This window comes from Mytilus galloprovincialis, chromosome 1 (genome assembly GCF_965363235.1).
Source record: "Mytilus galloprovincialis chromosome 1, xbMytGall1.hap1.1, whole genome shotgun sequence".
NCBI lineage: Eukaryota > Metazoa > Mollusca > Bivalvia > Mytilida > Mytilidae > Mytilus > Mytilus galloprovincialis.
In genome coordinates, this window is record NC_134838.1 from 42,469,900 (window position 1) to 42,497,009 (window position 27,110).

General features: G+C 31.3%; 2 protein-coding genes across 2 annotated transcripts; one reads left to right on the forward strand and one right to left on the reverse strand.

Moving 5' to 3' along the window:
* Positions 1 to 707: 707 nt before the first annotated feature.
* LOC143075124 (ATP-binding cassette sub-family D member 1-like) lies at positions 708 to 27,108 on the reverse strand. Its single transcript, XM_076250435.1, has 10 exons — positions 26,082 to 27,108; positions 23,318 to 23,504; positions 22,435 to 22,559; positions 20,870 to 21,023; positions 19,898 to 19,992; positions 19,287 to 19,432; positions 17,214 to 17,359; positions 15,952 to 16,036; positions 8,968 to 9,093; positions 708 to 6,943 (listed from the first exon to the last, which is right to left on the reverse strand). Exons 1-10 carry the CDS (start codon positions 27,000 to 27,002, stop codon positions 6,706 to 6,708), a joined length of 2,223 nt encoding a protein of 740 aa, XP_076106550.1. The 5' UTR covers positions 27,003 to 27,108; the 3' UTR covers positions 708 to 6,705.
* LOC143075130 (uncharacterized) lies at positions 10,697 to 14,999 on the forward strand. The gene is made up of 2 exons (XM_076250448.1): positions 10,697 to 10,897; positions 11,659 to 14,999. The coding sequence occupies exons 1-2, from the start codon at positions 10,877 to 10,879 to the stop codon at positions 13,627 to 13,629; spliced, it is 1,992 nt and encodes a 663-aa protein (XP_076106563.1). The 5' UTR covers positions 10,697 to 10,876; the 3' UTR covers positions 13,630 to 14,999.
* Positions 27,109 to 27,110: the final 2 nt, after the last annotated feature.

The window sequence follows — 27,110 nt, forward strand, 5'->3', positions numbered from 1 at the left end:
TCTAAAAACAAGTTGGTTTTGATCTTCTCATATTTTTTGGTGGTATAATACTAAACTCCTAACTGGAGGGATTGTGCTTTATTTTGATGGAATAATACTAAACTCCTAACTGGAGGGATTGTGCTTTATTTTGATGGAATAATACTAAACTCCTAACTGGAGGGATTGTGCTTTATTCGTTCATATATGATGAAGACATAATCTTTCAATTAATTGAGGTCTGGAGCTGGCAAATTAGCAACTGCTATTAATCTTTTGTTAATTTATGTATCATTGTCATTTTGCTTATTTTCTCTTGTTACCTACTTTGTCATCTACTGTGCTTATTGCTGTTTGTTTCTTTATTCTACATTGGATAGAGGAATAGGTGGAGGGTTGAGATCTCACTAAACATTTTTAACCCCACTGCATTTTTTTTTTTTAGAATTTTAGGTCATTATCTTTGAACTAGTACACATTTTATTTAGTTGAGGCCCACCTCTGGGTGCAGGATTTCTCGCTGCCTTGAAGACCCATTGGTGGCCTTTGGCTGTTATCTGCTCTTTGAATGGGTTGTTGTTTCTTTGACATATTTCCTATTTCCATTCTCAATTTTATCACAGAGATGTAACATATTCATGAACTACCACAAAATGCAAGTACATTACAAACAGACAATCTTTCAGTTCTACCTGAATTACTTATCAATTAGGGGGAAAAAAAACAAGACAGTCTCATGGATCTTTATTGGTGATCTTAAAATTAAATTTAATAGTCAATTATAAGTTAAAACACAATCACAACATTTGTTCTACACAACAATAACAACACACAATATGTAATGTAAAAACATGATTGTTCTGTGCATCATATTCTAATAATTAAGGGCCACTGACTTGTTCAAGTCATCTTCTGATAATCAATTAAATACTTAAGGTTTTTTAAATTGTATTACAAAAAGCTTTTCACATTCTATCAATTATGGTTAATGTTTATGTATTAAAATACCCCTAAACAAATTTAAAACTGAAAAAAGTGTGACAAACATGCATTGTCCTGATGTTAGTGTCAAATGTAGAAACATAAAGAAAGTGGTGTTAAAATAACAATTTCTATATAGCATGAATATAGAATAACCGTACATTGTCTTGAAATATAAATTTCAATTGTACATAGCTTAAAAACCAATAGAAAGCCAGGCTTTGCAGAGCATTTCTATTCTGTTAAGAGCTGAGTACAAATAAAATGTATACTTCAAGACGATGTACTGTTAATTTTGATACACTGTAACTCCTACATCTATTCCAAATGAAATATTTAGGGTAAAATGATCGCATTTGAATTTGGAGAGAACAACTTAAAAATGATGAGATCCTGCATTTTTTAACAACGCCATAAATAAAACTCTACAAATTGTCAACCTCATAAACAAGGCACCAATTGTATATCACTAATGATAATACAGTTGATGCAATTTGACTGCAATAATAGCACAGCTGTAGTATATCAAAGAAATACAAAATATAGTACATAGATAAACAGAAGAAGACAAAACAGTCCCATTAAACTTAAAAACTGATAAATAAAAAAAAAATTATGATAAAATCATGCCAAGACAAATCTGTTTAAGTTTTGAAAGTTACTTTACAGACTGTATGAGAACCAACTCTTATTTCAAATGGATCACAAAAACAAAATATGAGTATTTTAACTACCTTAATAGTTGGCTTTGGTGGTTGTAGATGAGTTTTTCTTATTGTAGAATTAGAATCGTTGTTTGTCAAAGCTATGTAGCTAAATTTAGAAAATATGTTTATAAACAGACTAAATCTATGTAAAAAATTGGCAAAACATTTATGTGGATTTCCTTATTTATGCAAACATGCCTTTTTCTGTTTAAAATAATACACATTTTATTGAGATTTCATATTTCATAGCATACTTTTTGTGACAGTGAAATGACATTCAAACATTTGCTAATACATATTTTTTTTTATCATACAAACATAATTACATTTAAGCTTTGCACAACATGCCAACTAGTGGCAATACACCAAAGATAAAATGATACAGCTTTTTAAGACACCTTAATTTAATATTACAAACATAATACAATATTTCCATGAAAATACATTCACATTAGATACTATCGTATATTATAATACTGTTACAGCAGATTTTGCCATAAAGATTTTTATATAAGATGGCAGTCTCTCAAAATTTGAAAGTTGTTTTAATCATATAATAATCGAAAAAGTAAGCTTGAAGTTGTAATTTTGATTTTTTTTTAATTTTAAGAAGCTATCCACTATTTTCAACAGTCTTAATAATAGATGGTATTTTTTGTTCATCATACAGTAATTTATTTACTAACAAATAACACTCATTCCAAATTTTAAAGGATTGAAATGCACAACTTAACTGTAGATGGGACTTTTATTTAAGGGATGGGAAAATTACAAAAAGTGCGTTTCTGAAAATTCCAGAAGTTTAATCTGCAAAGGAGTATCTACCCCTTACTCAGTTTGAAAATGAGAAACACAGGTTAACAGCTATTAATTTTTAACAGAATAAAAAAAGATTGAACAATGAATTGCCTCCCTTTCACTACATTATTAAAACATGTATCTCTGATATTAAAAGAAGAAATCTATGCAGTCTGTAAAAGTATCTAATGATTAAAGAACCTTGTGAATTTTTGTTCATGCTTCACCAGTTTGATGCTGACTTCACTGTTAAAGAAAATGAAAAACAGCAGGTTACTGACAATTACTCACTTCAACTGATCATGACATTCCTGATTTAATTTGCCTATTTAGTTCAATTGTTTAATTTTTTGTTTATTATGTTTATTGTTTACACTCTCCTTCTGGAGGCAATAAAGAATATATATTATAGGGTTATTGCATGAATATTGGGGAATGTTGTCCCGAGTAGAATTTTATATTGCACGAGCTTGCGAGTGCAATATATGTTCTATGAGGGACAATATTCCCTACAATTCATGAAATAATCCTTTTATCGATAGCAATATAATATTTGAAAGTAAATATAGTTTTAAACTAAGATTTTGTTGTTGATGATGTCATGAATTTTGAAGATTTATTGCACTAGTGCAATATTGGAATTTATTGCACGCTAACTTTTGGTTACTTTCTGTGGGAAATATTATATTGCTATGCAATAAAATGGGTTACTGCAGGTTAACAGGAAATCTACCATTATACATTTAGGGCAAAATAAAAAATTGTCCAATTTTCTCATCCAACTTTTTAGTTATAATATACAATCCCATAACAAACAACCACCAGGGTTATGAGGATAAAAACTATGAGTATCTTTTTTATTGTAAAATGAAGGCAAACAAGTTTGAATGAAAATGTGGTCATTTTTTCTTTGCATTTACAAAGACATAACATAAGTACATTCATATATGGTACCCTGAGCACAAATATCAGTACTGACTAGATACATATGGAATTAATCAACAACAATAAAACATAAAATTTAAATTAATGCTGTATTTCTACTTATTCATAAATATTGATTGTTCAAATATTTACAGAATGTGTTAAATTGTGGAAATTAAAAAAAAACATAAATAAATTAATAAAATACTTAGATGAGATGCTTCTATCTACCTGATAGAGCAATACAGAGATTTTGTAATTTCTATTAGTACGCACTTGTATAGCCTATTCGTAAATTTAAAATTAAGAACTTGGAAAGAATAAAAAAAATCATTTGTTTATCAGAAGAACCTAAAATTAGCAAAATAAACGTTCAAAGAATAAAAACAATCTACAGATTTATATGGAGACTTCATCAAAACCATGAAAATAAATATCCATGAATATATAAGTTTTCCTTAATCAACAATCAAAGAGCTGATAGCTCTGAAGTGGAAGAAGGTGAATAAAAGGTAACTTGAATTACCATAAAAGCAGCCCCACTTACCCAGGCTGCTTTGTTCCATTATCGTTAAAATGTATTTTTTTTCTTCAAACAAGAAAAGGTCATAAGTACATGGATTTCCCATCCGTATACAATCATTTTCTATGTTCAGTTGACTATGAAAATTAGGTAAAATCTTTAATTTGGCAGTAATTAAGAAGATCATATCAAGAGGAACACATGTGTACTAAGTTTCAAGTTGATTGGATTTCAACTTCATCAAAAACTACCTCGACCATAAACTTTATAACCAGAAGCAGGACAGACGGACAGACTAGAAAACATATTGCCCGTAAATGAAGCATAAAAATAGTAAGACTTGTTACATACCTGCCAACTTTTGAAAGTTCCCATATGGGTTTTTACTGCACAACAACAATTTTAAAGGTTACAATTTTTAGCGACATATTTTGCAAGATCTGGATTGTCTAGAAAAAGTGTCATATTTGTATGATGAACTTACATGCCTTTTCATTAAGTCTGTTTGCATGATTCTAGTTATATATTAAATCGGTAGAAAAAATATACATGAAGCTAGCAGACCAGGGTTTATTTTCCAGATTAAGAATATTAGATGCTTGTTGAAATTTCCAATTTTGATTTATGCACAAAGATGGACCTTTAACAGGTTGGGAACAACACTCCAAATGAGGGTAACCTAACTGGAAGATCATCACAACCCACTGTAAAAAATGAGCACAAAAAAGTCATTTATATTCATATTATTTGATGAAACTTTTCCCCAAGAACTATGCATCTATTAAGTACTGAATGGTCAAAACATCATGTTTTTTTATCGACATAAATTTTGTCGTAAATGTAACCAAATGATGTAGAAATTGTGTTTTTTCTTCAAATTTCCATCAAATTGTAATGTTTATAGTTCCCTTATTGCCTCTCTATTTGAATAAAATAAAATAAGAAGAAGAATCTGTTTCTTGTTTTGTTTTGTTTTGTTTTTGACAAATGATTGTTCACTGCTTGCAAATGAATCATTATATTTATATATCTTATCTGTATATATTTTTGTTCATGTCTCCATCTCCTTATCATTTGTAAATGTATAGACAAATAAGAGAGAAATAAGCTCCACATGTATATTTGCAACATCGTAAATTAATTTAAAAAAATAACATACACTAACACTAGTACTGCATGGATTTTAAGCATTATGATAGTCATATTTGTAGAAAGCTTAAAAAGACTTAAAAACAGTGTAAAATGTCTTGCTATTTCTTAGCTTACACAATAAAATCTAATATATACTAACATTTACAAATTTAAATTTCAAGATTTAACTAGGAATTAATCTAACTACTAGACCTTTTATTAGTCTAGTTGCACATATTGTATGTTTACTTCTAATCAGTTATAAACAAATTTATGATATAAACTTCAATTTAATCCTTGAAAGGAGGTCTAGATTGCTAAAATAATTTATAAATTTTAATTTTTTTATTTGTCCAAAATCATTTAAATACATTTAATCAACATCCTTTTATGATTATTTGATTAAAATATTAATCATTTATAGTCTTTTTACAATTTACATTTTTAAAAGCAAAATAACTGAAAACAGGATAAAACAAAGGGAAGTAACAAAAAAGTATTTCAATATCCCCAATACACATCGTTTTGATAACACAACGGCAGTTAGCCGGAGGTAAACATCGTTGATTACCAGTATGTTTGACACCCAAGCTGTCAAGTGAAGCCATATAATTATACATCTTCTCTGATGTTCAGGTAAAATTTAACACAGGTGTCAATTACACCCGTACAGTAGTAAGAAATGATCAAATATGGCGTCTGAAAAATTTCATACACGGGAGTTTTTTCTCCTAAACGGGAGGTTCACATGTATGTTACGAAGGGCATCTAATTCACATGACAAAGGAAAACCATGAATAAAGACAACACTTTATATATCCTTTTTATTTATATAAAAACAAAATCTTCTTGTCTGCAGGATTGCAAATTCGTAACTTCAAGGGCGAACTTGTAAACAGGGCGAGTTGTCCCGATACCAAATTCACGCATGCGTAATACAAATATCTACAGTTAAAACATCCTGTTACAAGTAAACAAATTACGTTCATGTGGATGAGATGAAATCTAATAATTTACATAAATAAAAGGGTCATATTTACGATAGTGATTGTTTTACAATCATAATTTACAAATAAAATGATTCGGATGCCTAATCATGTGTAAAAATCGGTGTCAGGAATCTAAGTTGTTTTGAAATTGTAATACACGAAATGAATGCGGCATACGGAGACTCAATGCCAATGGTCGGCCCCTTAAGTCTTCAGAAGACTTGACGTCTTCTTCCACTAAAAACTGGTACCCATGAAAATATATGAATCCACAGTATCTATTTATTTGATTTTGCTTCAAACATTTTTGCAAAATCAATTTTCATATCTACATTTTGTAATTCAGAAAATTTAAGCTTAATAACTCATAACACAGCAATTTGATTTTCCGATTTTCATTCATACATCATAACATAAAATCATCAAATTAAAATGCAATAATCAATAATCATGATGATGTTTAATTTATTAAAAGTAATCACAAAGGGAATATTCCCAATAATACATAATTAGTTATTGTAAACTTAACATTTAATACAACATTTCATCTACCAGAATCTAAGACATGATTTTTTTCTCGAAAAAACAGTTCACTAACAGAAGTACTCTAGTATAATATCACTGGCAAGAAAATTTGTAGAAATAAAACAAATAAACTAAGGAATGTTGTGCATCAACTCTCTACCAATTCATCTACATCATCTAAATTATCCTGACTGGATAGTAAAACTGAATCCTCTCCTAATATAGAGCAAAGCTCTGATAGTCTGTTATGCATCTTAGGGACACCAGCTAATTGGGTCTCAAGCTTCTGTTTTTCTTCATTCAGGGTAAGACGAGTGTTTGTATCCAGTTCTTCCATTCTCCAACCTCCTTCTCCATCAAATTGTAACAGATGGGTATGAAATTTCCTGTAAAATACAAATTTAATCACAAGTGAAATAAAACAAGAATGTGTTCATAGTACAAGGAGGCCCAATTGCACTTCATTTTCTGTGTTCAGTGGATTATAAAATTTTGGTAAACTCATATTTGGCGTTAAATTTAGAAAGATAACATGTGTACTAAGTTTCAAGTTAATTGGACTTTAACTTCATCAAAAACTACCTTGACCACAAAAATTGTACCTGAAGCAAGACAGATGGAGGAAAGGACTGACGAACTGACGAACGGACACACATACTAGAAAACATAATGCCCCTCTGCTATTGTAGGTGAAAAAATATGCAGATACTTTTATTCTTTTTTAACTTGTTGTAGCTGCTATTGGTTAAAGCTTTCTGCTTTAAATATTCTATTGATTTATATAATTCATACTTTTTGTGAAGGAAATAGAAATTGTAGTGTATTGACAAAACTATCAACATTTGAAAACCAACTGATTAACTACGTCACTTGTAATTCAAGCCTGTGTCAATGTGATAAGAAATTTAAGGAGACGGGTTAGATAGGCTTTATTTAAGATAGATAATTTTTATATCAGTACAGCATTGACAATAGACAGTTTCAAAAATGCTTTATACATTTATCAGAATTGAATGAATCTGTAGTTTTCTCAATTGAATTGTTTTATATTTTTCATGTCGGGGCCTTTTAGAGCCAACTATACAGTGGGTTTTTCTCATTGTTGAAGGCTGCATGGTTGATTTTTTTTGAACTTTGGTTGATAGTTGTCTCAATGTCTCATACCACATCTCCTTATTTTTATAATGTGTTTCTTGCAGTTTGGACTAAATTAATAAAAATGGTTAAACAAGTTGTGATTGTCAGGAGTTATGTTTCTTTATATAGAGTAAGCTCCTTAAACATAGAGATGGATGGTGTTTGGTCAAAGTGATCTGCATAAGATATCATATCCTTTGAACACATGTGCACTTAGTTTAGTCACTAGCTCATTCTACCAAAACAAAGTTTTTCAAGGGTGAAGATTGTTATTAGACAATAAGTCAACTGTCCATGCTTAGTAGGTATAAAAAAAAAATAAACAGCTTCGCCATGAGCTCATGATATGCAGTCACATTTTTAAAGAATAAAGTTCAATTACTTCTCAATGTCATATTAGAAATTATTTAAAATCAAAAGGGAGTTTACATCAATAGATATAAACAATGTAAATGGGTGTATAAAAATTTAAGTCAAACATTATGTAACAGCCCTAGAGATCTAAAAACTGATTTTACAGTTCAACTCAATGTTACAAAATTCCAGGCCAAATAACAAATCATTCCATGATACACAAAGAAATAATTACAAATATAGTTTATCTTACCATAATGAAGGTCTATGAGTGATAGTAAGTAATACTATCCCACTGTCCTTGACTGTTTGGTATATCTTACTTACCACAATGAAGGTCTATGAGTGATAGTTAGTAATACTATCCCACTGTCCTTGACTGTTTGGTATATCTTACTTACCATAATGAAGGTCTATGAGTGATAGTTAGTAATACTATCCCACTGTCCTTGACTGTTTGGTATATCTTACTTACCACAATGAAGGTCTATGAGTGATAGTAAGTAATACTATCCCACTGTCCTTGACTGTTTGGTATATCTTACTTACCACAATGAAGGTCTATGAGTGATAGTAAGTAATACTATCCCACTGTCCTTGACTGTTTGGTATATCTTACTTACCACAATGAAGGTCTATGAGTGATAGTTAGTAATACTATCCCACTGTCCTTGACTGTTTGGTATATCTTACTTACCACAATGAAGGTCTATGAGTGATAGTAAGTAATACTATCCCACTGTCCTTGACTGTTTGGTATATCTTACTTACCATAATGAAGGTCTATGAGTGATAGTCAGTAATACTATCCCACTGTCCTTGACTGTTTGGTATATCTTACTTACCATAATGAAGGTCTATGAGTGATAGTAAGTAATACTATTCCACTGTCCTTGACTGTTTGGTATATCTTACTTACCATAATGAAGGTCTATGAGTGATAGTAAGTAATACTATCCCACTGTCCTTGACTGTTTGGTATATCTTACTTTCTACGTCTATAGAAACAGCACTGGTACATTCATCTAGTAAGGCATACTGTGGTCTGAAATAACATAAGATAAATATTACTTTTGCCTAGCATCTGAAATGTCAAAATTAATTATTTCAAGCAATTAAAACAAAGATGTTTATCAACTGCTGTGGGGTTAAAATTTTCATAAAAACTATAAAATGCACATGAAGTAGAAACTATTGTGAAATCAACAAAGTAACAACATTTTTTGCAACACAAATAAAAGGTAAATCATTAATTATGACCCAATGTATTACTAGTAATTTACGAAGTCAAATTATTTTTGATTAAACAAGAATGTGTCCTTTAAGTACACGGATGCCCCATCCATACTATCAATTTCTATGTTCAATGGAACGTGAAAATGGGGTAAAATCTATAATTTGGCATTAAAATTAGAAAGACCATATCATAAGAAACATGTGTACTTAGTTTCAAGTTGATTGGACTTCAACTTCATCAAAAACTTCCTCGATCAAAAACTTTAACCTGAATCGGGACAAATGGACAGACAGATGGACAGACGGAGGGATGTACGGACAAACGAACGGACAGACGCACAGACCAGAAAACATAATGCCCATAAATGGGGCATAATAAATGGGGCACAAAAATTCAGATTGTACTAGGATTATAAATAACTGAAAATGCCAGAGAACCACACAACAGTATGAATTTATACTTCAGTGTTTAATTTCATACCTATGCCTCACTAAAATTTAGGACAGAAACAGGGAATGTGTCAAAGAGACAACAACCTGACCATAGAGCATAAAACAGCACAAAGCCACCAATTGGTCTTCAACACAGAAAAAAAAATCCCACAACTTGAGGCAGGCTTCAGATGGCCCCTTAATAGACATATGTACTAGATCAGTGAAACTGTAAAACCAGCAAGCATGGACGAAAACACAGACTGTTTGGAAGATTCCCTATTGAGGAATGAGCAAGATTGCACATAATCATCAGAAGTAGAAAGTCAAGAAAAGAAGGAATGAAACAGAAGGAATCCTGCAGCAGATTCAATTAGGACATTACACAAAATGAATGAAAGCACAAACATAGTCAAAATCTTTTTGAATATTCACCATGTTCAGGTTTTCATTTGTCTGAAATATCACAACCCACCCCACTTAAAAGATTAATGTTGCAATATCCATCTTGTGTCTTGATTCAAAACTTGATTCAGTTTTTATATAATGGTACATGATATATTAAAATTATTTGTTTACATATTTTTTTTTATTTGGTAATTCTCACATTTCTTTGAAATCTAAAATTTCTTAAGCTCTTCAGGCCATTTGAGCTTAAAACACTTAATTCAAAATTGAAACTGGATTTTTTTTTGGAACTTCCCATTTCGTACGTACACTCATTGCCCAATTATGCATTTTGGTGATTAAGATAACAAGGACAAAAAGGCGTAAATTTCCTTATCATATCAAGTACCTGAGTTCATTTCAAGGAAACTGACACTAAGAAAGTAAAAAGATAAAATCAAGAAACAATTGTTTTTCCTTATGAAATGCTGATACTTATACTCATGATTGTTTTCTAAAGTCTTCTATTTAACAAATAAAATGAAAAAACCTGCCATTTTAGTTTCAGTTTTTATGTTCTCAACAACTTCAAACTTTCCATTGTTTTAACAGTTCCTTGCATTGTTTGAAAGTATATATATACATGTATAGAACAATAATTTTCTTTCAAACAATTGACAATATGTGTACCATAGCCAAAGAAAAGTTGTTTGCAGTTTGTTGATCTTATTGGGCCTGCAAAAAACTGGAGAAGACAATAATTAATATAGAAAATGGCGGAGAAAGAATTAATGGTAAGAAATTTAGATATTTACCAGTAAACTAATTTCGTGTTTAATTGTGTTGATTTTTTCACTTTCCCAAGATATTCGTTAATTCATCAAAGTGTTTTTAGATATGAGAATATGACTGTATCTACGGAACAACTAGCCATGCTCTGCTCACTATATCACATTTCCATCTGAACAAAAAGGACAGAGAACACACAACTGAAAAGAACAGTATGCCTCTGCTTAATGACTATGGATTCATTTATTTTCATGCGTAACAACTTTCTTGGATTGAGGAAAAGTTGCATTTTTTTAGATATTTAATTTTGTTGTTTTGGCAAAATCTACATATATTCCTTCTCAAAATTCGTATTTAGTAGAACATTTTAAGTCATGGTTTTCCTGTACCCACATCATCCTAAAAAAATTGGTATACAACGAATACTAATGAATACAAAGTAGGTATCTATCAAAAGGAGGGGCACAAACATAAATACAGGGTACTGAAATTCTGTGACACTAATCTACCAGATTAAGGTCAAAACCTATCAAACTCAGTTGATCTCGAAAACTTCAGAAGCAGTCCTTTACATTGTAATTGATTTTCGAACTTAAAAAAAAATGAGTGATTATTGCTTGTCAAAAACTATAACCTCCCACTTTTACCGGTAATAAAGATATTTCACTCTGCTACATGAAATAGAGGGATAATGAGCAAAAGTATTGTAAAATAATAAAAATAAGAAGTTTGTTGTTATTAGGATTAATGGTTATTTATTTTGTAGACTGATATGCAGAAAATGGCTGGAATGTCCACAGAAGAATATGAATCCTTAAATTTTTACAAATACCTTTGCCGAAAGATTGGATCTGAGGAAGTTGTGAAAATTAGAAGATTAACTACAACTATGATTGATATGGGACAAACAGATATTTTTAAAAACATAACAAGTGGAAGTAAAGGGGAAGGCCTTTATTTCAAAAGCAGTGATTTTGATCTAATGGGTATTGATCCTTTCTTTAAGGTATATCAATCTGAAAAAGAGGCTGTTTTTGATGGTCCGTTTATTCCTTTAATTATGAACACTGAGGAGACCCTACCATGTTTTACACAATTACACCTGCCTAATTATTTTCATTTTTTGCTGCCATCTTTCAAAAACAAGTGGCAAAGAACTCACCTTGGATATATGTTTTCGAGTGAAAATTATAAACTAGTCCATTTGTCGATTTATCATCCCAAAATTGCAACAATGTTTATAATTATTCATGGACCATGTGTATCTGATACAAATGATGCTGTGGATATAGCATTTTGCCTGAAATGTGACCGATGGATATTTCAGGCACAGCCATGGGTTAGTAGATCTCGATCTACATGGCCTTCACCTGAAATTATTTTTAAAATAATATCTTGCGGTGTGTTATTTGTGCCAATAGGCTGCAAAGGATCTGTCAATGAAAATCTAGAATGGCGAATTTCATTTTCCATAGCAGAAAAATTTCTTATATATTCATTCAGTCACACACAATTATTATGCTATGCTTTGTTAAAAATCTTATTAAAGGAAATAGTAGAGAAACATAAAGATTTGAAAGGTTTATTGTGTTCATACTTCTTGAAAACACTTATGTTTTGGATTTCAGAAGAAACAGACCAAAATTTATGGAAACCTGATAATATCATAACATGTTTCTTGTCATGTTTACAAAGACTGTTGTACTGTGTAAAATATTCAATCTTGCCACATTATTTTATTCCTGATAATAATTTTTTCTGTACACGGTTCAATGTGATGAACAAAGAAAAATTAATCACCATACTTAAGAATTCAAATGAACAAGGAATAAACTGTTTCAAGTCTTCTGAGACCCTTCAAGATTATCCAAGACTGTCCTTCCAAATCCCAGAATCTTTTGGAGTTATCAGAATAATACCAGAAACATTTTCTTATTTTCCAAGTATAAAGAATATGCGTCTACTATATCATTTTCTACATAGTTCTAGAACAGGTTTATCTAGAGGACTATTTGCTTTACATTTATCAAACGCATGTAAGTTTGCTCTAGATGCTTCAAAACATTGCTATAGCTCAGAAAACAAACACCAATACTTGAAGTATAAATATGATTTGGGCCATTTATTGATTGGTGTTAATTCAGATGCAGTATCAGGATGGCTGACATTAGCATCTTTCTTCTATGTGCACAAAAACTATGTTGCCTCATTATCTGTAGTAAATTATACATTGCAGAAATACACAGATGAGAAATTTTATACTGTATTGACCACGACTGAGGACACATTAAATCGTTTCCAAAAACAGGAGCTGAATCTGATGAAGAAAGAAAAACTTTATACGATATATAAAACATTAACAATTTTTCCTCTACAATTTTATTATAAGTCATCAATAATTCCAGAAGAGTTACGAGTTGATGTAGATGTAGATATTACAAACAACCATGCAAAGTATCATCCAATAGGATTTGCATATTTCCTTAGCTTCCTATGTTACTACCATCGACAAGACATAACATCATGCAGACATTTTCTACAACTGCTTAAATCAACAATAACATATCCAAGTTTACAAGCAAATTTCGATGCTTTCACATGTTCACCATTGTTTTGTGGTATTGCTCATCAGTTATTGGGTGAGACAAACTTTGCTAGACAAATATTTCAAATGTGTGCCATGTTTGATCCAGATAATTCAACCAGTGCAGCATCAAGGTTACAAGGTCTCATCTGACACTATAAACATTACAAAATGTCATCTGACACTAACAACGTTATTAAAAGTTAGCTGACTCTTATCAATTTACAAGGTGTCATCAGGCACAAACAATGTTATTTAATGTCATCTGACACTATCAAGGTTACAAGATGTCATTGGGCACTAACAATATTAATTAATGTTGACTTTTCCAAAAAGGGCACACAAATAATATAGTTATTTACATATTCAGGGCTCATACTACTGACTTCTCTTTTTGAAACTGATATGCAGAAGTGGTGAGAATTTAAAGGAGAAGTGCTTGTTTTCTCGAGGCCTTACAATGTTTGGTATTTTTGGTTCTTACTATAATAAAAAGGGCTATATGTACATGGTGTGCATATATAATTTTTTTGTATTGTTCAATTCATACTTGGGTTCATACTAAGTTAAAGTAACAATTCAAATTCAAAGTTCAACTACTATGTTCATGATGTTATCATGTTTATGAAATTCAGTGTTTCTCATTAAAAAGATATATAAATTTAACAAAGTTAAGATGGGACATAATATAAGTTTAAGAGTCCCACAGTTGTTCAATTCTAATAAATAACTTAAAAGTTGTGCCATTTACGAGTCTGCAGTCATATCGTTAGAATCCAGATTTCATTCATAGCTGGTCTGTTTCCCGGACTCAAGATTCCTAATTTGTACAAATATTCAATGGCGGACAAAGAAAAATTTACAAAAAATAAACGATGCTTGAGTTGTAATTTGGAAAGGAATATGACGTCTTTAATGCAATCAATGGATTTCAATTTTACTTTAAGCACCTTTCATCAGGTTCTAAAGTATCGCAAAATAATTTTGCTGAAAGATAGCATGATTTGACTTACACTTTCGAGTCTAGTAGAAGTGATTAAAATAACATGCAACCAACTTTAGTCAAAGCTTGTTGCCCTTGGAACAGCAAAGAACACAATACCACGACCTTTCGATCCATATAACATTAAAGGGCACATGGAGTCAAATATTTCTGAAGAAAAAGGGCATGACGTCATGGGCAAAAGGACATGGCGTCGCGACATGCTAAACTGCTTTAGATAAAACACTAATGATACAGCAGCCCAACAGCACCCTAAAACAAATATGACTGTATGAATTGAAAAAGAGGAGGGAATCAATGACACAGCAGCCCAACAAAACCCTATTACCACAATACAACTGCAAGAAAACACTAACTCTTCTATAAATAACTACATTTGTTTTACTTTCACTTTCAATTTAAAAATAACATTGTCTTGATTGTCATTGTGACATCACTTCCAGAGAATTGTGAAACTGCAAGTTTTGTACTTCAGTGTTTCAAAGATGTCATGCTTGTTAGCTAAACATGTAGACCATAATAAACCATTACTTTGCAGTAATACACGGTTGTTGTTGTCTTAAATTTTGTTTTATGCATTGTGAGGAAAGTTAAATAAATTCTTCTAAAAGAACACCTCAACTTCAAAAGAGTGATTTTTGCAAAGTGAAGTTAACATTTAAAAAAGCTAAAATTTCCAATAATGATAAAATTTTGAGGTTCACTCTGTCAAAATTGTAAAACAACTCGCAATTGACATTTTGTGAATTTTGATGTTAGTGGTAATTAAAAAAATAGTATACAAATAAAAAAGTACAATATAAAATGAGAATGGAAATGGGGAATGTGCCAAAGAGACAACAACCCGACCATAGAAAAAAAACACAACAGCAGAAGGTCACCAACAGGTCTTCAATGTAGCGAGAAATTCCCGCACCCGGAGGCGTCCTTCAGCTGGCCCCTAAACAAATATATACTAGTTCAGTGATAATGAACGCCATACTAATTTCCAAATTGTACACAAGAAACTAAAATTAAAATAATACAAGACTAACAAAGGCCAGAGGCTCCTGACTTGGGACAGGCGCAAAAATGTGGCGGGGTTAAACATGTTTGTGAGATCTCAACCCTCCCCGTATACCTCTAGCCAATGTAGAAAAGTAAACGCATAACAATACGCACATTAAAATACAGTCTAAGAGAAGTCCGAGTCTGATGTCAGAAGATGTAACCAAAGAAAATAAACAAAATGACAATAATACATAAATAACAACAGACTACTAGCAGTTAACTGACATGCCAGCTCCAGACTTCAATTAAACTGACTGAAAGATTATGATTTCATCATATGAACATCAGGCACAATCCAAACCAGACAACCTTAATTTTGTTGAAATTTTACCACATAAAATCTTGCTGTTGAATGTTAGACATTTTCTAATCTTGGACTGTACCAGTTATAGATTATAATATCATACATGTAAGTAACAAACCTGTGATAGAATATCCTAGCCATGCCCATTCTCTGTTTCTCTCCTCCAGATAACACATCTTTCCAATCACTTTCTGAATCCCAACCTACAGAAGATACATGGTTTATATCAGACATTGACTTTGAAATAAAAATCATGAACATACAAACATCTTTTTTGCAAGTAGGGGCTTTGGTCTAGGGAGTACATCTACAATATCACTAGCCAGTCAACACTGAAGTTGTGAGTTTGAACTCCAATTTAAGGTGGTACTAAATACCTTGACTCAATTTAATTTGGCTCTTTTAACTTTCATAAAATTTTGACAAAAAATCTTCAAAATTTTTTATACATAGCTGTTTAGCAAAAACTTATTTTGATCATTGAGAAGCTTAACATTTCTTCAACATTAGAAAGTAATCAAAACATTCAGCTGATTTTTACAGAGTTATCTCCCTGTAGTGTTATGTGCCATCTTAATTGAACAGGTTTGACTGGTTCTCTCTGGACATTCTGGCTTCATCAACCTATAATAACTTGCAGCCACAATGCCGAAAGTGGTGTTTGACACCAACAATCAATCAATCAATCATAGTAAATACAGCATTTAATCAGCTTATGGATACATTTCAAATGGTTACTTGGCAACCAAGTTGTATACATGTGACTTTTCTTTAAGAGTGGCAAACAAGACATTCTAGTTACTGTTGATTCATTATTATTCGTTGGATACCAATTTTCATTGATTTCATGGGTACAGTTGAATCACAAAATTAAATGTTCAACGAATGACAAAATTTTCCATAGGTTTGTCAGCAGACTTCGACAAAACCAAGAAATAAAATATCCACGAACATGTGGTTTTTCCTTCATCTACGAAAATTGGTATCCATGAAAATAAATGAATCCACAGTATCAAAACTCTCATTTCTCTTGTGGTAATCCAATACAGAAAATGAAATTGCATAAATACAAGTTTTATGCATTAGGCTAATTACAATCTCATATGGCTTGTGTTATTACAGTTCCATTATAATTTTTTTATCAAATGATAGTCAATGAAGGTTTCTCAATAAAATTAGTGAAAATGTTAAAAAAAAATTCAAGCCCATTGTATCAAAAAATTTCGAACAAAAAACTGAAACACAAAACTGCATTTATATTTCTTAACTACCGCAAAACAAGTATGGGTAAATAAAAAAAAAACATGCAAGCCCCTTCATGCAAAATGACATATGAGGGCTGGTAAGAAAAAAAATTATTAAAAGTTTCAAACAATATACCTCCTTCCCTGTCGACTATGTGTTGTAAGTTGACTATATTCAGTATATTGATTAAGTCTTTATCAGTCAAGCCTTTCTTCTTCATATCTTCTACATTGTCTGGATATATCACTTGGTCTCTCAATGTTCCTATAGACATATAGGGTCTGTAAAATATATAAGAAATGTTATAATTTTTTATGATTTAGAGTTATTTCTTGCAATTTGATTGGCTGATATTGTCCTAATTTTCAGTGTGTTTTTTATTAAGCCAATTCAAATTATCTCCCTTATACCATTGACTTTTAAAATAAAAAAAGTCCTAATTTTTTTCATTTTTCACAGTTTAAGAATGAATATCTAAATACATTTGATTGATATTGTCCAAATAATTGAAAAAAAAATACTATTTTTATAAAATTATCTTAAAAAAAAAATATAAATAAGTGCATGATAACAAAAAATCAGGATAAATTTGTTACACAGTGTGCAATTGCCCTAATACAGGAATCAATTGGGTCAAACAATTCCTGTTTTAGGAAAATCACACACTGTGTAACTTAAATATTACATCATGTTCAATAGCATGGCTTATAGACAATTAACATGAATACATTTATATCAACAGGGAGCCACTTTTGAATTTGACCTTAGACAATATTTTTTTACTTTTTATAGTTCTTCTTTGTTGTATAACTTATCATGTATTTATATATCCCTAGCGTTCAAATATTTGGATTGGAACATAACAGATAAAGATAATACAGAAAAGCACTTCTGACACTCAGAATTTATAACAAGTTTCATTTTCTAATACTTTTTTTTATATCTTTTATTTGTTTTTCAATAGTCAGGATTTTAAATACATGTACCCCATCACTAACACCTGACAATGGTATCAAGGGGTTACATATAGAAATAATTCAGTATACAATTTATATCACTGGCAAATTGATTTTTACAATTATAGTATTTAAGGTTACATATAAGTTTTATTTGATAATATTCTCTTGCTCTCCGACTTTCTCTCATACAATACATATACTCTTCACTCATTTGTTTTACTACAATATGTATCTTGATTTACATTTAAAAAAATACATTTTAAAGACAAAAAAAATCAAAATCTCAAGGATAAATTTTTGCTCATAATATATATGTCATATTTTTTTCTCATTTTCTAATACTGGGTTGACACAACTGCTGGTATCATCAGCCGTGTAATTTGAGCCTTGCAAATGAAAGGATTTTTAAAATATATAGTATACTTATAAAATTAAGAAATTGTACCAACTGAGGTTCAAAATCCTTCAGGTCAAAAAAGACTTATTTCAGGACCTTTAATACCTAACTATGCGGTATGGGCTGTGCTCATTGTTGAAGGCTGTACGGTGACCTAATAAATGTACCTTGTCAAGTATTTACATAAATTGTATCCTTGACTTCCAAATTTTGGGATTCAAGTGTCAATGATGTAGGTTTCTTTTGAAAAGTGTTTTGGACACACCAAGTCTTAAGTGTCATATAAATAATTAGTTTTAAAAACATATAGGTACCTAATGGTTGCCCCTTGAAAATATCATCATGTAAATGTACCTTTTTTTCAAAATATATATATATACCGATATTGTGGGTTCTTTCATTCATATATATAAATATAAAAGTTTGAATTGTTTTACATTTTCATATCAGGGCCTTTTATAGCTGACTATGCAGTATGGGCTTTGCTCATTGTTGAAGGCCATACAGTGACCTATAGTTGTTAATGTCTGTGTCATTTTGGTCTCTTGTGGACAGTTGTCTCATTGGCAATCATACCACATCTTCTTTTTAATATATAATAGAATACTATTCAATACTGTGGATTCATTTATTTTCGTTGCTACCAATTTTGGTGGATTGAGGAAAACTTACACTTTGGTATATATTTAATTTCGTGGTTTTGCTAATGTCTGCATACAAGCTTTAAGTCAATGGTAAACTTGTAATTCGTTGAACATTTAAATTTATGGTTCACCTGTATCCAGGAAATTTGCGAAAAATTAGTATCTTATGAAAAATAATGAATCCACAGTATACAAAATAAATTGATACCTTTGAGGAATATAAAACATTGAAGTTGGTGGAGGTTTCTGAAGTTTTCCTTTATACACAGGCCACAATCCACTAAAAATTCTAAACAATGAGGATTTTCCACAACCATTTGGTCCAGTTATAAGAAGATGCATGCCAGGTTCAACCTGAAATAAGAAATACATAGATTAATATTCACCTCCATGTAAGAAGCATGCAATGGTCAATGGAATGTGAGGACTAGTAATTAAATATTATTGTAATTTGAGTATCATTTTCCCTAAAAAAAATCTAGAATTATCTTCCCTTAAAAGCAAAATTAAGAGTATTTTTGATGTAACAAACCTTGGATGCTTAGTTATAGATATTTGTAGTTTGGTTTAAAACCCATATAATTTAGTAATGTTGATGAACAGGAAAGCTTGATAAAAAAAACTTTGCTTTATTATTCAATTAACAGCTGGATTCATTTCAGCCACCATAAACATTTGCATATTTTGATGAATTTTCAAATTGTTCTAGAAACTGACATGACAATCAGCTGATGAAATCTAGTATAGGCTAGTTATACAACAGTGTTTGTAATCTCATTTTTTTGTATTCAAGTTACATATCCTTTGTTGTTAACTTACCCTCATAGTAAGACTGCCTACAATAACATCTCCATTGGGTGTAATGATGGCTAAATCTTCTGTGTCTATGACAGACTCTGTGTCAATTACCTCCCCTGAAATATTTTTCTTAACCTACATAAATTGTGAAGCCATAACATGAATAACTTTCAAAGTAGCATATTTACAGTTAAAAAGAAATGTAATAACTTATATTCTTAACTTTTCAAATATACTTTCACCAGACTTTAGCACACTTTACCATGTATTTGGTAAAGTATACATTTAAAAAAAAACTACTATATTTTAATTTTACCAGCAAACCATTTATTATGTAGAAAACCAGATAATTTTTTGAAAAACATTATGATTTTGTGTTTAATTCTACTGAGCACTAAACATTGGATACAAAGTATGAACCAGAATCAATTTCATGAAAAGCTTATAAGTTTTAGCAAATGGCTTTAGTCTAACTGATTTTTGGTCAGTCAGACCAATTGTCTTACAGGCTACAGTTCTTTGATGCACTTTGGAAAGCCTCATTTTCCTGTAGTAATCAATGCCATCCTTTGATTTTTTTTGGTTATTGCTAAATGATGTTTTTGACCACCATAAAAATAAACATGATTTATAAACAGTACCAATTAGTCAAATTCCTGCCTTACCCTTTCAAGAGGACTTTTTAAAGACTAAAGCCTTACATGGACTATGGCTTGGGAAGTGCGCTGAAATATTTATATTTTATCACTTTTTTCCAAATTTTTCTTGAATCTTACTGACTTATTATTTCCTTTCTCAGTACAGAAGGGTGATATGAAAAATAAAGGTGTATGTGCTGTACGTTGTCAATAAAATTAACAATGTCGTCATAGATAACAGATTTTCATTGGTCATCTCAACTCGATTTGCATTTTTTAATTTTGCAGTACCAGCTCAAGCAAGGAAATTTAATGTTGTTGTGATGACCAACAATAATCTATAATTATCAAATACCTTTTATTTGTAATGGTCCAGAGATTTTCTCTAAGTTTGACTTTCCCTTTTTTTGCTTTGTCACAATTGTCCTTTTGTACTTTCCCTGTCTGATATCATTAAAAGTTTCAAACATTTCTGAAACTCGAGATGTGTATCCAGCTAGTTCAGTTATCTAAAATGTAAATTATTCATGATAAACATGGATAATATATATACACAACTTACACCTGCAAGGTAAAGAATATTATAATCTTTGATCATACATGTACATAAATTTATCCAAAAGTACCTGTAATTTTAATAGACCAATCCATTAATTATCATTCAGTATGTTCCTGTTTGTTGTTTTAAAGAATTAAAGTATAATGCAATGTTCATCAAAAAACAAATATCTTTTTAATCATATGATTATCATCATTTTACAGTTAAATCTGTAATAACTGAACCCTGACTTAACAAAAAATCTGCCTTAACAAGACTAACTCCGCATTGATTGGACCATGTGTTGTTCATGTTTATTAGAATGTATTTTTCCAGGAGTAATGTGTTGGCTGTTGAGGTTGTACTATACAGTATTTTTGGTGATTCCCCATTATCCTTCTATGAATAAGGCCAACCTTAAGAAATTCCATGTTTGATGTTACCTACCTATGCCTTATTGGGTCAGGTAGGTAAGTAGGGGTCTTACCGTATAGCAGGTTATTTTTGCATGTGTAAAATTTCTCAAATTTCATTGAATAAGGTAAACGAATTATTTTGGCCGATTCAAAACTTTTATCATGTACATTTTTAATTTGGATGAATTTGTTTTGGCAATTTTTGTTGTATATATAGAAAAATACTGGTAAGCGAAAATTTTCACCCTGCAAAAATAACCCGCTTTATGATATTATTTCTTAGGCCAACAACATAAGTTACATGTTTTACCCTCGCAGGGAGTCAAGGTTGTTCAAGCTGAAAAATTGAAACAATTTGTGTCAAAAAATATTTCAGGTAAGCTGCTTTTTAGGTGGGTAGGTAAACAACATCACACAATTCAAATTTTAATTTGGGTCTTATCAATGAATTGTAAACCGGTACAAAACCAAACATAAGATTAAACTGTATAAATTTTCAACCCTTAAGGAGTTCTGTTCCAACAGGTTGCACATTATATGAATTCAAATAGAGATATCTAATGTGATATTTAAAATGAATATTACTGTATTACTTGATAAAAATTTTCAAGAGCATTTAAAGAATAACAAAACTTAAGTAAAAAAAAAGGTATAGATTCTTAGAAAATTTTATTCATAAAAAGTATAAACGCGATCTGTCAATTTTCCCTGGTCTCCCTGTTGGGCCTTCACTTCTCCCTGAAGTCTCCCTGTTGGGTCTTCACTTCTCCCTTTTTGGCTGCCAGGGAGAAGTGACCTCTCCCTATAATTTTTAAGTGTGGTGACCCCTGAACTTGGTTGTTTTTTTTATACATTATTACAGATCATTTCCATGCTTGCAAATTTGTTTTTAACTTATATTCTCAAAATTTTAAATTAAGTTTTAAAAAATGTCCAAAAGCTTTCTTTGTCGTATCTTTGTGTTACCTCTTTATAAGAAGACATCATTCTTTCTACAGCATCAGCACAATTGATCAGTAAGTTCCTAGCTGTAGTAAAGGCTTTTGTTCTGTCACTAACACCTCCATCTGGGTCATCATCCACCTCTGATCCTTTATAAAAAGGAGATATGTATTAGTAGAAGTGACTTATATGAATGCACAGAAACAGTCATTACATAAAAATATAAATGCCCACATTTAAGTTTGCTTTCAGTTATTCAGTAACCTCAGTATTTTTATAATAAGAGTATTATTTAATGTTATTTACTTTTATCTGTGTTTTATTTTTGTACAACACCAGTATTTGAGTTTATTGAGATGACAATTTTTGTTATGGCATATACATGTATGAGGAAGGGTCCTTACCACGATAACTAAATGTCAATCTTGAACATGGAGTCAAAGTCATAAACCTTGCCAGTCAGACATGAACACCTTGCAATCATTCCATACACATGATACACCAAATATAAGTGTAGTATTAATTACTTAAAATATCCAAGAAACAAACTTATTGCTTATGTATGTAGTATCTGAGATTTAGACCTAACCATGAAAACATAAGAAAATGAGGTCATGTACACTCACCCTTATCATATAGACATATATGTATACATGTACCATATATGAATCTCTACAATTTTTTTTAGTCTGTTATACCATGTATATAAACTAACTGCTTTTCTTCACTATATATATGTCTCTACAGCATGTACAGTGAACTTTGAATGATTTGAAGCTTGACATCAAAGAAAAGTAGTAAATGACTGTTTGTTGGTATGTAAATGTTGTTATTTTTATTAATTCCTTATGTGTTTTGATTGATGTTTCTTTGATGTGTATCCCTAATCATCATATCTTATACTTACCATCAGCTCTTATTCCACCACCTTTTGCTGTAAGAATAGGTATCGCTACCATAATCAAACCACTGGCACTCCAAACATACTTCATTAGGAATTGTTCAAACATGATATACCACAATCGTTTGTTAAATATCAAATGCATTTGTTCAGCTAACTTTTTATAGCATTTCTGTAGAAGATTCAACTCTATCTGAAATAATAACAATCATGACAATAGTCATTGACATTTAAGTCAATAAGATATAAATTATATATCATTATTATGTTTACGTATACACTTACATGTATTTATAACTTAAGTAGGACTGTTTTTAATCTTGCTAAATTGATAAATAATTTAATAAAGATCTGAACATGGATTAGAAATTTCATATTCATGATATTTCAATTAACTTTTATTTTAAAATGAGTTAACTACTTTAAACATGCTTTGGATAAATTTACTATTTACTTACCATGCTTACAGAACTAGTTCATTTTGTATAAGAATAATTGATTAGGGAACAATATTGTGTACTGGCTACATGTATCAACCATGTACATGTATATACATTGTATATACTGTATATGTAACAGCCACTATGTTCCGTCAGTTACTTTGTTACGGCGAAACATTTCAACTAGTCATTTCGTTCCAATGGAACTTTCCAACTAGTTGTTTTATTCGAGCGCAGTCAAAAAGTTCCGGAATAAAGTAACAAGTTGAAAAGTCCCGGAACAATGTAGCTAGTTCAATAGTTCTGACGGAACAGAACAATTACTTAATTCGGTCAGAATGTTTTCGTCATAACGAAATAAGTTCTAATTTATTGTTATACATTACCAGTAATCTGAAATTGACTGGCTTGAAAAATGCAACACTAATTTTTTAGATGTTATTTACCAAATCATGCTTGATCTTCATACCACTACTATTCATGCTTATCATACTTATTTCTCTTTCGAAAAAATCAACATCTGACCTACCTGTTTTTATTGAACATACTGGATTTTTGAGATTGCACGAATTTCAGAAAGCCAAATTTTGAACCAATAAAAGATTTTTTTAATTTTCTTATCTTGGTGAAACAGTTCTTTCAATCCTTGGCCACACTTAAAACAGTTAAAAAATGTTCAATCTCCATATTGCTAAGACTGAGGAATGAAAAACTGAATCAACCCATTCAAATACTGTAAACAGGAAAACATAAACGTGCTGCAACCTGCAGACAATTTGAGATCAGAAACTTGTCTTACTGTCCTTCCGACAATTATAGCAGTAGACAGGATTTGTCAAAGACCATCAATGACCAGATCAACATGTAGAGACAATGCAACGTCAATAGAATTTGATTACGCAACATTGTTTGTGAGACAGGTCTACGGCCGCAACATCAACTGCGAATCAAATTGCCAAATGCCATTTTGCACAGATTTATGGCAAAAATGTTTCCCATTAACTGAACTGCCAAAGAATCGACTGCAGAAAAACATTTAAAGCCTTAAACATGTGTTAAAGTTTCAACCGCATGATTGCCAAAACCCATTACAACAGCAAAACAGAAACCAAAACGTGCTTAACAGAATTGATTGACATTTCTGGTAATCATTTTGGCGTTTGTTACAGGCAGTCATTGCTTTTAAATTAGCGATGACATGTTCATTAGTAAGGAGAAAACCAAGGTTTTAGTGTATACCACAATATTTGAACATTGAATATGACGTAATAAATTCAACTTTCTAACTTGCATTTTTTTTAAACATTGAAGTAATGAAAGAACTTTCCGTTCATAAGTTTGTTTACAAAAAATTGTAACTTGTTGATTATGTTCCTTTGGAATTTTTCAACTAGTCACTTTGTTCCGCTGGAACTTTTAAACCAGAGAAAGAACAAAGTAACTAGTTAATAAGTTCCTCCGGCTAGTTAAGTTCTTTCCGCCCAGAACTTTCCAACGTCGGAACAAAAGAGCATTTTAATTTTAGTTTCTTGTGTACAATTTGGAAATTAATATGGCGTTCATTATCACTGGACTAGTATATACTTGTTTAGGGGCCAGCTGAAGGACGCCTCCAGGTGCGGGAATTTCTCGCTACATTTGTACATTGAAGACCTGTTGGTGACCCTCTGCTGTTGTTTTTTATTTGGTCGGGTTGTTGTCTCTTTGACACATTCCCCATTTCCATTCTCAATTTTATTTACATATATACATATTTACTTTTCTACATCAGCTAGAGGTATAGGGGGAGGGTTGAGATCTCACAAACATGTTTAACCCCGCCGCATTTTTGCGCCTGTCCCAAGACAGGAGCCTCTGGCCTTTGTTAGTCTTGTATTATTTTAATTTTAGTTTCTTGTGTACAATTTGGAAATTAGTATGGCGTTCATTATCACTGAACTAGTATATATTTGTTTAGCATGTTTAGGGGCCAGTTGAAGGACGCCTCTGGGTGCGGGAATTTCTCGCTACATTGAAGACCTGTTGGTGACCTTCTGCTGTTGTTTTTTTCTATGGTCGGGTTGTTGTCTCTTTGGCACATTCCCCATTTCCATTCTCAATTTTATTAAAAACATCCCAACCTTATATAGCTGACTGCATTAATGGTTTTACTCATTGTTGAAAGCTAAGCCATACAGTGACCCATAGATATTAATTTCTGTATCATTTGGTCTCTTGTGAAGAATTGTCTTAATTGCAATCACACCACATCTTCTTTTATATAATCAAATTACATGTAATATTTAAACATGTTAAACTTCAGCAACCATAACTCTAAATTCATAATTTACCTTGTGGCCACCATAGAATGCAATTTCCTCAGCATTGGCAATTACTCTTGAATGCACAAATCTGAGGTCACCTTTGAGTCTAGCCTCCTCTGCAACAAGATTACCAAACTTTGGTGATATTGCTTTTAGAATTTGTGCTGTCAAATATAAAACCGCTACTCCTATTATTGAGGGATATTTAGAACTTGCCCCTCTTCTGCTTGCAAGTGTGTATAACGTGAAAGACATTAATGTTACATCAAGCAATGGTTTGGTCAAATGTGAATATAAGTGTGCTAAAGACTGAGTGAACATGGTTATATCATCTGTAAGACACTGATCAACATTAGCAAGTCTACTGTCCAAGTTGCTGACTCTGTAATAAGTTTGATTGTCAAAATACAGATTATAAGCATGATTCACTAATCTTGTTCTTAGAACTAAAGCAAGTTCACACTCTAGATATCTGATGAGACTGTTAATAAATGTTGCAGGAATGGATATTAGAAGCCACTGAGACAGTTGTAGTAAAAATGCTCTAAGATCACGTCTAACAATAGTTCTTACAATTTTTCCATCTAGCATGGAAACATAAATTGACAAAAATGTTCTTGCAACTAGAGTTGCAGTATGAAGTGTTAGAATGCCAAAAGCTTTGCTCTTTAACCCTGGGAACAGTATTTTCAGAAGATAACGAAGTTGTCTGTAAAATTCCTTGTTTAAACTTGCTTTCCCCTTCTTGTCATTCACAGAACCAATCCCTTCGTCTACAAAATCTTTGCTTTTTGAATTTGGTCGATTCTCTGAGCCAAATAATATTTTTCTGAATTTTGGAGACAATTTTTTGGCACCAATTGCAAGTAGAACAGCTATTAAAGCTCCTTTGGCAATCTTTTCCTGTAAGCTTTTGGTAGAAGTAATTGATCCTACCATTTTAGACATCTTTCTTGGAATGTAAACCGATGATTAATCATTCAATCGTAAAATTTTAACCAAAATCTGAAATTTTGTTCCTCTTGTCCTCCATGACAGATCACATGTGATACGAGA

What these genes read in the sequence shown, in the direction of transcription:
- LOC143075130 (XM_076250448.1), top strand. Translation starts at nt 10,877, where the DNA reads ATGGCGGAGAAAGAATTAATG. An exon ending in TGGCGGAGAAAGAATTAATG is followed by an intron (nt 10,898 to 11,658) that starts GTAAGAAATTTA and finishes TTTATTTTGTAG; the next exon opens with ACTGATATGCAGAAAATGGC.
- LOC143075124 (XM_076250435.1), bottom strand. Translation starts at nt 27,002, where the DNA reads ATGTCTAAAATGGTAGGATCAATTACTTCTACCAAAAGCTTACAGGAA. An exon ending in CATTCTATGGTGGCCACAAG is followed by an intron (nt 23,505 to 26,081) that starts GTAAATTATGAA and finishes TTATTATTTCAG; the next exon opens with ATAGAGTTGAATCTTCTACA. An exon ending in ACTCATAGACCTTCATTATG is followed by an intron (nt 6,944 to 8,967) that starts GTAAGTAAGATA and finishes TGTATTTTACAG; the next exon opens with GAAATTTCATACCCATCTGT.